A 14,118-nucleotide genomic window follows, 5' to 3' on the forward strand; every position below is an offset into this window, starting at 1 on the left:
CAGACACACTTAGCTCCGTGTGTGAAGCTTCAGGGCACATTTAAAACACAGAAAGCTCTTGGCATGGCTGGTTTTTGGGGTATAATTAACGAACGGAGACTGTTGAAAGTCGACAGGTGGCGCTAGTTTATGAAATAATGTTTTAGCAGCTCGCCTCAGGATGAGCTAGCGTGGTGCTAATGGCTAACTCGCGCTCGGTGTGCAGCTTCGTAGCCTCTGATTTCAGAGGTTAGAGAAACATGTTTAACCTTTGAAATAGCAGTATTACACACACACTGTTGTTGTGATCATGTGGGCTCTACATGCATCCAACACGGGCGCTAATGGACTGCTTGTATCATAGCATTTATATTGGAGATTTTAGAGGCAATCCGATATAATCCGATAGGCGATTTTTGGCTGATATCAGACCAACATCAATATCGGATCGGGACTTCCCTATTAAAATCTCTTGCCTACAAATGAAATGTGGTGCCATTTAAAATGCAAAGTTAAAACTTAAATACTGATCTAATGCACGGTTTTAGAGAACCAAGTAATTAAGTGATTTTCAAATTTGAATTGTTATGGATTAACATAAATTATATTTTGGTATTCTTTATCACATAATTTCATCATTTTACTGTTTACATAAATCTCAATTATATATCCGTCATCAATGTTTTGTTCTTGTTCCTGCACCTTAGAGTTCGCTTTAGGGGAATAATTGGAACTGTGTTATTATTATTATGATTATTATTTATTGTTAATTGTCAGTTGTGATGATTAAGTTTGATTGATATGTTTTGAGGGTGAATGTTTGAACAAATAAAACAGCATATGATCAATTGTAACGTCACCAGTTGAGCACATCATCACCCTTGGAAGAAGGCAAACTGACAAGTTAATGAAACAGTTATTATTATTTACACTTTTCTGTTCTTGCCAAGTAGCTGGACACATTTTAACCCTTCCTGACCTTACCACCTTGAATCAAAATGTAATTCCTCTTGCCCTGGCTGTATTTTACCTCTGCAATGTCTCATAATAATGTTTTTTTCTTTTCTTTTGTCATTGCAGGCAGAGGCTTCCTGCCAAAAACGTGTACTACTACCGCTGCCCTGACCACCGGCGCAACTACGTTATGTCCTTTGCCTTCTGCTTCGACCGGGAGGACGACGTATACCAGTTTGCTTACTGTTACCCCTACACCTACTCCAGACTGCAGCATTACCTGGCCAGCCTGGACCGCAGGAACCTGCCCTACCTACAGAGGGAGCAGCTTGGACTCAGTGTGGTAGGTAGTGTGGTAGTTGTAGGGCACTGTGTGTGTGTTCGGAATGAGAGGACCTAAATTGGTAACTTAGGTGTGCCTGCCAGTCATGACTTTAGCCTCTCATGTTATTATTAGTGTTGCACTCTGAGATGACGGACTATAAAAGCCTCTGGGTGTGTGTCCATGTGTGTTTGTGTGTGTGTTAATGGCACTGTGTAATCAGCACAGCTCTCACCTCAGCAGTAGGAGCTAGTGTATCATACACGCTGCCTCCAGTCTTGTCTGCTCTTATCAAATAATTGTAGGAGAAAAACTCATTAGAAATGCTTGAGAGATTACCACTTTTTCTTCTGTCCTCCAACATTTGTCAGGGAATTGCTGCAAGGGGGGAACCATGCAAGTACAGGCATTGTCAGGGAGGATCTGACCAAATAAATACAGAACAGACTCAGAAATTTCGAAACAGCTGATGGTAGTTAAAAAAAAAAAATGATGTTATATAATTATTGTATAGTGTATTTGGGGTAGCTCATGTGTGAAACCCACATGAGCTAATGTTGCTAATCATTAATTATTAATGATTATATTTCCAGAAAGCTTTTAAGCCTTAATCTTCAAAATCCCAAATCCTCAAAATTGGCAACCACTGCAGTTATTGCATTTTACAGCAAAATGTGTTTTAATGAACGTGATTGAAAATGGTCCATCGGCCATGTGCTCTGCAGATTTCTTGCATAGCTACAGAATAACAAGGCTAGGGAGAGAAAGTGATATACCATATCAGTTTACTGAGCAGCTCGCCCGAAATGCTGAGGAGATTTGTCACACCATGTTGTTTTGAAATAGTGGAAAATCAATATTTGATTTGTCCTTTTCCCTCATGCTTGGAGCAACGCTGATCGGCTCACATCAAGCATGCATGGTGCAAATACAGTGAAGTTAACTGTTTAACTACAAAGCTTAGTCAATAGTCACGATTAGCAGTGGAAAGTGTTACCAGTTCTTTGTTCACTTTATACGATTCACTTTAAAATAAATTTTATGCTTATGCCTATGTGGTTATTTACCTACGGTATGTGATGAAAAGATTCATTTGTGACTGTAACGCTGCACATTTGAACAGAGTAAAATCATCTGTTCAGTTATCTATGTGTCCATCTGTTTTCAATGTTACGGATTATTACTTAAGGTATGGTGAGAAAATATCTTTTGTGTAGATCTCACTCGCAGATATTCTTCTCTCATAGTGTTTGTTTTTTTGTATACCGTTAATTATTTTTTTACTATACATCACTGCATTTTAGCATTTTAAAATAATAACACATAAGAACAGACCAAAACACCAGAAGATTATTGATGCTTGTCAATCTCCACTCCATCTGTAGTGTTGTGTTGTATGTAGTAATGTAATAAGCTACACAATGCACTTTTCTTCTTAAGCAACATCATCCGTTTGAGCGAGACAGAGCAGAGAGGAGCAGAGAGAGAACAGATTCAGTTGGTTTGGCTCTCAGAGTCAGTATTAGTATTCATAGTCATAGAGAGGCTTTATGGCCGTATTTTTCTCTTTATGTTTTCTGGGCCTGGGTGGCAGACAGCACAGCCCCACCCTCTCATATCTCTTTCTCTGTCTGCTCCCTCTCTTCCACTCTATCTCATGCACATATGCAACTTCACACACACACACACACACACACAGATCATAGGAGGACGGATGAGGACAGCTTTCAGTCTGCATCAAAGTTAAAAGACGGATTGCTGCCATTTCTGAAGCCGAGCCTTTGCAGCGACACCACAGTAACTTTTTACTTTTAGTAACCTTTTAATGGGTACAGTTATCTCATGAGAGTGGATATAAAAGCCTGGGCTTTGCACATATTTGCACTGGGATTCTTCGATCTTGCTGACTAATTTGTTTTCTTTAATATATTCCTCTTAGCACAGTCTATGCTCCTCCGCATGCACTGGTAGACCCAGATACCGTTAAAAAGGTTGGCTGCTTTTAATTCTTACCTCCAGCTCTCTTCATCATAACAAGCGAGGTAATGTTTACTGATTTATTGGTCGGGTATTTTTTATTGTCTTACTCAAGCTAAGATTCACTAAAGCAGAGTAAATTGAACTCAGCGTCTCATCTACATTAAAGCTGGTTCACTTCACTTCTGTTGGGTTGCATTAGCGACAGACAGTTCAGTTGAGAGACGCAAGCAGAGGGACAGAGGCAGGGAGGCAGGTCTGACAGTTATGAAAAGGGCAAAATGGAGGATTTGAATATATGTTTTTAAATCACACAGCGTGTAAATTCACATATCCCTTTCACTTCATTTTGTCCCCTGCCAGTTAAGACTCAAAGAGTGGAAGACACCTGTTGAGAAAGCAACATTTTCTTTTTGTGTCACAGCTTTTGTCTTTAATCCCAGAGCATGACAGCATCTAGTAATTCTATATATAGAAAAAAGAGGAAAAACAAACAACTGTTAGTCCCTGTTGAGTTTGTATCACTCCCAGTGAAGACAGAACATCCTCAGTTTGTCCACAGAAGACTGTGCACTCACTTCTGTTCATTTTAATTCAGATAACATGCATCATTCTTATCACTGGCCCTTACATATAGTATACAAACCTGAAAACCATTCTCTTTGTCTCTTTTCCAACATTTGTAAGGCCTTTGTCAAAGGTCTATGTGTACTTGTTTTGAATTACAAATCAGCAGTGTTGTCCAATCTTGTTGTTCAATCTTTTTTCTTTTTTTTTTATCAGCAAGAGTGGAGACAAAATCTGCTCATTTCAGAGGTTCAGGGACATTGAATCTACCACACATGCTTTCATTTCCTCACATTCAGATGATAATATTGGTCTCCCAGCTGGCACAAGTTCACTGAAATGAACAAGAGTAATAAAATGACAAGGGATCATACAGCATACAGACTACCTTTTAATGTCCTTACACTAGCTGCTGTTTATCATAGATTTCTAGGCTTTACTTATTACCTTAGCATATAAGGCCTCACATTATATCACTGAAGATTCATTAAATTACAGATGTCATGTAATCAAGTACAGAATTACAGACTCACAGCCTGAGGTACTATTGGCTGTTACACTGTTAAGATATAAAACGAAAGGGGGACCTGGCCTTTGCTTTTGGGCCACCTCAACTTCAGCACAATCTCCTCAATCCGCTCAGTACCCACTTTAGTTTTTAGTTTTGATAACATCTCCTTCTGTGGGACTTTACAGCAGCCTATGGCCAAGTGGGAGGGAATTGGGCTTGTAACTGGATGCTTGCATCACTTCTGATTAAGAAAACCCCCAACAAATATAGATAGATATAAACATTTTTAAGCCTGTATTTAATGTCCACCAACACCCCTGATACACTGACAGATCCTCCCCCTGATGCATTCAAGTACTCCAGAGTCATTTGAGAACCTCTGAAGATTACCGGTCTCAATGTCACGCCTGAAGTCTGAGGTGAAACGAAAAAGGAGACAGAATAGTTCCATGACATTACACTTTCTAACTCAGCAGCTCTGAAAGCACATTTGCAGTAAGGTATAACACACACTCGTACACACGCACATGCACATCACACCAATGCACCCACTAATCCCCCAGAGGACAGGGTTTGGGATTCTTCCTGCTCCTGTTCTGCTGGGTTCACGGCCTGCGCCTGTTCCTCTGCTCCCTGTCTGTTTGAATATTTCCTTTTGTAGGCCATCCTGTCAGTATCTGAGTAAATCTTCCATTCTTTCTCCCCCTGAGGTGTCAGTGTTCACAGAGACACAGAGAAAGAGACAAGATTGCCCTGCCTCTATACTAACTTGCCTTCTTGAATGGATGGCAACAGCTCCTGTCTTTTAAACCAATTCCTTATTCCTGTAGTTTTCTGATGTGTCCCCAAGCCATCTGGAATTGAAAGCAACTTTTTTTTTTTGTCTACCTTCATCTGTTGACAAAGCAGTTTTGGGGTTTTTCTCAGTAGTAGGCAGTGTCTGCCTGGTAGTTGCAGGGACAGCAGTTTGAGTTTTTTCTCCTACTGTCCCCAGAGGGGAGAGAAGGTCTATGACACTATTAGTCACCTCTGACACAGCACAGCCTTTGTCTATAGACCAGATGGAAGGAAAGTGTAAATGAGAGACCTCGGGGTGGTAAAGTGGACTGGCCAGTGACCACCTCTAAGACTGTCTGAGCCCTTGCCTGCATGCAGATAATGCTGAAGTCAGACTATACCACCACCCGCGTAGCCACCGACCCAATCAGAAAGCTTATTCTTTACACCACCACAACAAATATATATCAGTGGCAGCGCTTTCTGTTAGACTGCGAGCTGTCCCTCACCTTTTGTGCAGTGCACAGCCCAAAAAAAAAAGCTGAATGATGTTGAAAGGAGGCGTCAAGGGGAACAGGTGGACGAGAATATAGTAGACCTTCCGCCATCACTCTCTCTTCACACACCTCTGCCCCCGGGATCACCTCAATACCTCAGTTGCCCAATAACTACACCACTAGTGCCAATTCAGCACTTTGTCTATCAACAGATTGCTTTGTGTGTGTGTGCTTGCTTATTGTGCGCACAAATTCTTTTCTAGGGAGCTGCGCGTCAGGGATGAGAGTGACGTGTTTGCATCTTCAAAAAACCTCAACATTTTGGACGGCAGTTGACGATTTCCAATTTATCTTTTGATATTAGGACCAAAGAAGGAGTGACTTGGTCTTTGTATACTCTGAAATGCTTAAATATTAATGTTGTCAATACATGCACATTTATTTCCCCCCTCCCCAAAACTCACACAGAGCAGCAGCGAGAGAAATGCAGTGCTGATAATCTGCCGTCTCTGTTTTGATTATTTTTCTCACTTTAGTGTATTAACATATACGATAAAGTTGGTCATCTTAGCAGCTCCCCGGTTGTTGCTTAGTAACGACAGACTCGGCAGGAGTGCGACCCTCACAAGTGCCTCGGTTTAAAACACCTCTGGCTTCTTCCATGTGTCTTTCAGGCATTTTTGGAACAGCGTGTGAACAGCCCCCTTAAGTGGCCTCTGTTACAGAAAATGATGTAGAATATTTAACGCTACACTGAGTTGTGTTCATGCTAAATATGCCAGTTTATTTTTTTTGTTTTAGACTAACTGACATCAGTGTGCCCCATTTGCTGAAAAAAAATGTTTTGTTCACACGGGGCAGGACTAGTGTAGTCGTCCCATGCGATCACTAACTATACCAGCGACGTAGGTCAGTGGATAATTGTTGGCCCACCCATTTTTCTCTGGACCCACACATACTGTGATTTCTGCCTACGTCACTGATGGTCACCATGTCACATCAGGCAATCACATGACATGACGGACTCAACGGTGATACCCGTTAAGAGGGAGGACACTCAGACAGAAGACACAGAAAGCTGTCACTATGATACTTGCTGTGTTGGGTTGCAAGAAGAGGACAAGTAGGACCGTCTAACTCTCAAAGAGAACTTTTGCATGTCCTCAACCATATCTCTTCTTGATTGACTTTGTCTATGACACACTACATGGTATAAAATGATTGAATTTCATGACCCATGGGTCTCGACACCTTATGTCTGTCGAATCAGGCTATGATTGTGCTTTAAACGTTGTTGTGAGACTATGTCATCATGAGGCCCTGCGTCTTTGCTTGCTATTACACAACAAAACAACATCTAGTTATGTTATATATTATGTTATAGCGATGTCACATCCTCTCAGTACTTTTTTTCTTGCGAAATCTCACACATCAAAACAAGATTATGATAGATCACTTGTACTGTGCTGAAGTGACTTAACATTACTTAGACTGCTGTGATTGAATTTAAGACCTAATCCTGTCTGCTATCAGTGTTCAGGTACCATGTCTGGGTCCCTGCTCAGTGGGAGTGGAGTCTCAAGAAACTGGTTTTTGTGTGTGTCTGGAGCGAGGGGAGCGGAGTGGACACTGCAGCTATATCTGCCTCGCTGCCTCTCTCTCCCCTTATCTCGTGTGTTTGTACACTGAGTGCCAAGATCCAATCAATAGCCACTCCAACCGTGGAGAGAGGAGAAGGTCAGTAGTCACACTGGAGGAGCCAGGCGAAAGGCAAACTGAGGGAGACACAGAAAACACTGGAAACGCACATCACACCACCCCCCTGACATGTTTCTACAGGACATAACAGGATGAGATTAGCTAACACAGTCCCTCATGTTAATGAGAGATCTTATGATTTCTGAACCTCAAGGACATGTAGAAAAGTATAAAACACTCCTATTAAAATATGTATTTTATTTTATTAGAAAAGTAAGTTTTGTGCCCTAACAGATTCAGGCAAAAAGATAAAAAGTGCACATATAGGAATTGTGACTGACCAATACATTTGTCTGGGGTTTATGGAAAGATAGAAAAGCTGTTATACTTATGTGCTTATTTGTAATAATAATAATGATATATAATAAACACAGTTTTGTGTGAAGCTGTGATTGACTCTATTCTTATAGCCAGAACTTTGCACATCACACATTCTTCATGTAATGTAACAGCATTCATTGTGACAAAATGCCAGTCTAATTACGGTTGCTAATTAATCTGAATTGGAAAGCTGAGTTCTCGACACTGCTACTATTCTGTGAATGGCTCTGTGATTAAGCCATAATAAAGCCAGTCCTCCAAATAATGGTCCCTGTAGCCTTTGGAGTTTGGAGTTTGGAGTTAATACTGATGAGACACAGGCAGATTCTGTCATGGAGTATGTCCACAGTATAACAGTATCAGTACTTTTCACCTCAATGCCACATACGGGTGAGACAGATGGAGTCAGGCAGATGATTATAATTGTTAGCGATAAATTCACCTAAACATAGATAGATTTCTTGTCACTTTGTTAGCATAATATTCAAGGCAGGCAAAAGCACAGTGAAGCAAGCTGGCACCACTCAAATAAGCAAACTGCTTTTCCCCAAGCTAAGAGGTAAACAAGATAACAGAGGATATGTTTTTTTCCCTTTGGTGGCAGACTGTTCATGAATGCATTAGCTGTGGCCTTAACATCAAACATTGGGAAAAAACGTTTTTTTTATAAGAAAAATGCAAAAGAAAAAGACCTGGCATATAACTCTATCAACCAGTGAACATTTAATTTCAATTTTATTTATTTATTTTACTCGTTCAACTAAGTTTGGAAGTTTCTCTTTGTGTTTGGCTTCTTTTTGGCTTGTTGCATTACCTCTTTTGCCATTCTGTTTTTGCTTTTTTTTTTATTTCCTTTGTCAGGAATTGTTTTTTGTTGGCCTCAGGAAGTTGAATATTTTCCATGGCAGATGCTAACAGGTATCTGAATAAAAGAGCTAGACGTTTTATTGTCTAATAATATGTTAATCACTGCCTACAGCACCTCAGTGTCAGATCTCTGAGGAAATACCTCAAAGATGGAAAGGTCATCATTGTATGATGGCAGGTTTCTTGGCAACAATTCTTGTTTTTATGCTGCTTTCTATTTAGCTTCATTAGTGAGTGACCCTTATTCTTCTAGGCGCGTCGCACCAACGCGGCTGTTTCTCTAGTCAAAGTCAGGAATCTGATTTGTTGACTAAGGGTGCTCGTCCAGAGGGAGCAGAGGATACGCAGGTATATGATCGATGTTATGTTATAGTGCTATATGGCTTCTTATCTCCCCCAGGAAACTAGATACTTTATTACGCATCCCCACCCCTGCATCTCTTCCATCTCTCTGGTGATCAAGAATGCTGTAATGAGGGTGAGTTTGGACGGAGGTGGAGGAGTGTGTTAGCCATGACTGTTAATGCATGTGTATTATGAGAGGGAGAGGAATGCAGAGCATCATAATAGTGATTAGTTAGTTATATTAGTTAGAATAGTTAGATTAATGTATAGCTGTTAAAGCTTTCTGGATGTGATGGTGTGATGTCAAGCAGCACTGACCTCTATTGTTGATCCTTTTTATGATGTTGGCCCAAAAGATTTTGGGCTACTCAGACAGAGATAATATTTATTTTGGAAATTGGAACTTATTTACAATTAGTGCTCTGTCTCTCTCTCTCTCTCTCTATCTTTCTCTCTCTCTCCCTCTTTCTCTCTCTCTCCTTTGCTAATCTCAACTTTTTTTTCAAAGAGAAAGAATTAAGCTCATGAAAGTTTTGACTTTGGTTGATGTCTGTGGGCAGACAGTGGTGTGACTGTGAACTAAAGTTCTGTGATTGGTGTATATTTGACAACTTATTAGGGCTGTCACTTCACCAGGGAGGCTGGAAGAGTTTAGGCCCATTTATACTTGCTTAGCTTATGATGACGGACAAAATGGAGCAATACCACCAGAAATTGTGGGGGCAGTATAGAGTCAATAGTCCAATCAGTCAGGAAAACGATGAAGAAGCAACCTACAGTTGCAGTGAAACATCTGTAAAACATGCTGCCTGCCAATAGGAACGTTTATCTTGCTTGTGCTCTCCATTTTCCTAGCAAAACTTTATGTTAAGTTAATTCTCTTCTGAGAACCACATGGCATCACTGTCTTACTTTTCTGGTGGATGCTAAGTGGATCTTAAGCCTAGCTGCGCTCACACCACCCTCTTCTGGACCATGTGGTAATTACTTCAGACGATCTGATGCACTTCTTGGCTGTATGCTTTGAACTCAAACAGACCTTTATGGTTTGAATGTGACAACCCCACCCCCATCCCTCCAAAGCAGTATTCCGCAGACACATCTCCTCTTTCTGTCCCTCTTTTCATGTCTTCCACCTTAAATCTTTTCCTATCCTCACAGATGTGTTATAGCTGTCTATCTGTCGTCCTGTGCCAATAGATATTTACTCTGCTGGCTTCCCAGATGACTCTCACAATAGAGCAGGGAGCACTCACTCTGTCTCATTTGGGTGTCAGGACTCAGTCCCCCCAGGGGCGACACAAAGAGGGAACAAAACAGATAGCATTCAAGGCTTTTAATAAATCAGAATACACTTTCTGACAGTGTAATTGCTTTCCATTGCCTTGCCCAAATTTAACAGCAACCAGGAAAAAGACGGCATAGTAGAAGAAAACAAGAGAAAGGAAGAGACAGGGAGAGGGAGAGGGAGGCAGAGCAGGCTGTACAGTAGATCATTTGTTCAGGGGAAAAGAATGAAAATTAATGAAAAGAGAGTTGCTCGCCCTCCAAAGGCAGCCAAGCTTGAAATTCACTTTGAGGGAAACTTAATTTGTTGTAAATGGGCAAAAAACATATTACTGCGCAGAGCACGGAGGGGCTGCACTGTGTGTCCGTCTGCTGCGTCTGTTTGTCGGCATGTGTTTATGAGATGAGGACGCTATGCTCTGAATAGCTCAGCTGAGAGGAGGGAAACACAGGAGCCTGTTAATAACTCCTGTAACAGCATTCTCTTTCTACATGACTGCTCTCCAGCACTCCCTTCTTGCATGTCTGAATACAATTCCACTATGTGAAGGATAACTTGTCAAAAGTTAGTTGTAAGGAAGAAAGTTTGGCCTGTTCATTTCAGGTGGGTTTGGAGATGTGTGCATGAGATCACATGTGGATTAACACTGTTTTATTTGTGCAGATTTAAATTTCATATACACATGGTTGTGTCTGAGTAATTGGCTGCATTGGTTTCCTTTTATAGAGATACATTACCAATGTAAGTGACAGGAGACACACTCCATGTGTGTCTGCACTACATACAGTACATACATACTATACAATACACACATGTAGATAAACACTGCTTTGCATTTGCCAGAGCTTTTTTAAGCTCCCCTGCTTCCTTTTCTTTAGCAGTCTACGCCTGGTTCACACTGGATGCATGCAGTGTTATGTTACCGGCTGCGTCTTGCTTGAATGTGTGTGTGTTCACACCGGCTGCGTGTCTGCTGCATCTCGTTCATGTCTCTCCTCACACTACCAATATGTTTATGACTTTAACACATCACATGATTTTTGTTCACTCAGAAGGACAGAGGGCAAAACAAATCTGCCCTTCACATAATATAGGTCATATAATATGACCTATATAGGGTTTTCCCGTAGTTGTAGCTACCACTTTCTCCACATACAGCTGCTAAAATATAATATTCATGTTTTACATGTATTCAGATTCAGTGTAGACACTGAAACCACCGTGAAATGTGTCAGTTTTGTGTAATATTGCTGGTAGAATGTCAATATCATTATCAACGGATATTGTCTCGGTCTATTTTTGCTGGGAAACAGTGTGAGTCACGCATGGAAAATAGACGAGACACTGAAAGCATGTGCGGTGTGAGCACTGTAATCTGTTGACATGCGTGCTAAAATAGAAAAAAACCTGACAGCAGCAAGACACATGGCACGCTTTTGTTCGGTGTGAACCAGGGCTTCGGCGCTGTTCAGACCTGGTCCTAACTGGTGATCCAGTGATCACAAGTAGGTGCAGGTATGATGTCACCAACTGTACTGAGTTGGTATTTGGGACCCAGTCATTCAGACCATTTTCTGCATATGACCACCTTTTTTAAGTAGTTTGAACAAAAGTAGTTCAATAATGTCCCATTTTTGGGATCAATAATTTACATCGATCTACACCCTAGACCACTAATCCAGTCTGCTCGATTTCCATGCAAGTCAAGCTACAGTTATAACTATAGCTGTATTTCAACTGTGACATTTAATTGGGTTAACCATCCATGTCTCAGCATACATGCACTTCTGGCTATTCTAGGTGGGTGATGTGCCCCCTTTCAGTTTATTAATATTAGGTATCAGCATGTTGAGGGTCATCTGTGTCCTTCTTCCTTCTTCTATTATTTCCGGGTCAAAGCCCAGGGTAGGAACTGACTGACAACTATATCATCTGGCTGAGTTGATCCAACTTTGATTTATTCGATTGACTAACATGTTTAGTTGGACTTACACCATATTTATTTATTTTTCCTGATGTCATTTTAATGTGCAGATATAGCAGATGTGAATGAGTCCTTATTTAGTCACGTGATGTTCACTACAGAAATCTCATTCACAGCAACATTGTGACTTTTTGTAAACACATTTTGGTGTCTTTGTGAAAACACAATTCTTGCTTTTGAATCATTAAGTAGTTGACGTACAAAGGATGTAGAGAGTTTGTATCGCTTGCGGCTTTGTGCTTCACTCAGATAGTGCAGTTAAATAGTGAGAACGGAGGAGAAACTAGTTTCAGTGGAGTGAAGGCAGTATAAGAGGTGTCAGGTATGACAGCTGATAATCTAACAGCAGCAGGTGGTAAAGAGGCTGTGGAATACTTATATATCTTCATCTTTTCACAGTTTTTAAGTGTTGACACCTCAGTTTCAGCACATAAGGTATCTAAAATTCCACTGTCTATGATGATATATACTGTATATATACACAGTATGTATATGTGATATTTATGTGCCACACAGAGCCTTGTTGCTGATCCTTTGCTTTGGCCCCTGTGTAACATATTAAACCATAATTTCACATTTTATATGAAGCTCAAAATCTAAAATATAAACATATTTCACAGTTCAAACCTGCTACCTTCCACCCTACATTTATGCATTTCATATTATACCACACAGTCTATATGCCGCACATAGTAATGTGTGGCTTCAGGCTAATTTATATGTTGCATGTATATTGGTATTGGTATTTCTGCAGGGATAGATTACTGTTAAATCTTAGATATAGAGTGATCCAACCCAGTATGTTTAGTAATAAGAAGCCAATGATGACTGACACTTCATGGTTAATCACCATGATTGAGTACTTGCTGCATGTTTATCCTTGCCCACAGTTATAGACGTCAACAAGTATGCGTGATTGGAATTCTCTATGAAGTATCGGGCACCATGTGACATCGAATCCTTGACCTGAGTCTGTACTACGAGCACTCAGCTTCCATTTCCTCGGCGTTCTCAAAGCACAGCCATTCAACTTGATAAGAGGCAATGATCGTCAATGTACAGTTCTTACTCCGTGTCCTCTCTGAGGGCAATAAGAGTCCATATTTACATGAATACATGTGTTCTTTGCAGCACTTGGGCACAAGATGTTTAATTTCACTCATGGCAAGGAATGAGAGAACATTAATTAAGCGGATATTTGTGAGATAAATCCTAATTTTCACTGGGTATTTCTTGCCCAGATCAAGCCTTCACTTCTCTCTCCAGTCAAATGGCCTCCCACTCATCCTTGGGTAAAGGCTGTGACTCTTCACCCTCCCTTATGCACAGCCCCTACGACTCAGGCCAGTAGCTCGGCACGCCTCGGGGCCTGGACGCCCCCGATAAGAAAAAGCTTTAGCCAAGCCACTGACCTCCCCACACCTACACAGGCATTTGCCCGCCACAAACATGCATCTTGCTGTCATTCCAGGCAGGTTTCCTTTTTTCTCCATTTCTTCACTGACCCACTCAAGTTGCACAAAACACATTTTCTCTTTTATTTTGTCTTTTTTTTTTACTTAAAGTGAGAAGAGAAAAATGAAGGACGTGACGGGTCCCATTTTTCCTCCACTTTTCTTTCTCACCTCCCGTTTTCTTGCTCTCCCACTGCTTCCCCAGCCACTGCCTGTGTTTGTGTGTGAGGGCGAGAGCGTTTCACCACCCAATTGTTGAGCATCAGCCTAAGAGTGAGAGAGATGGATGCCAGAGTCCCTCTCCCTCTTCTAAGGCACCATGTGTCTCCTCTCTCCTCTGCCCAGCTCGTCTGCACCTGAATATTGTGATAGAGTGCCTCTGTTCAGCCAGTCGATTGCCTTTAACAGGACTGGGGCACACTGGCCAAATTGAAAGGGATTGTGGCCTGCTTTTCATCAGAGTCACAGCAGAGAAGGGTGCAGGGTACAGAGGGGCCTCGAGGAGGTATGCGGGGGT

The 14,118-nt window shown here is 41.2% G+C and overlaps 1 protein-coding gene across 1 annotated transcript in view; it reads left to right on the top strand.

Annotated features, from left to right (window-relative positions):
• agbl4 (AGBL carboxypeptidase 4) overlaps window positions 1-14,118 on the top strand; it is a 266,168-nt gene that overhangs the window by 132,029 nt on the left and 120,021 nt on the right. Inside the window, exon 5 of the mRNA XM_058638217.1 lies at window positions 1,060-1,276. Coding sequence (XP_058494200.1) covers window positions 1,060-1,276 — 217 coding nt within the window. The remainder of the gene's footprint in view (window positions 1-1,059; window positions 1,277-14,118) is intronic.

This window comes from Solea solea, chromosome 9 (genome assembly GCF_958295425.1).
Source record: "Solea solea chromosome 9, fSolSol10.1, whole genome shotgun sequence".
Taxonomy (NCBI): domain Eukaryota; kingdom Metazoa; phylum Chordata; class Actinopteri; order Pleuronectiformes; family Soleidae; genus Solea; species Solea solea.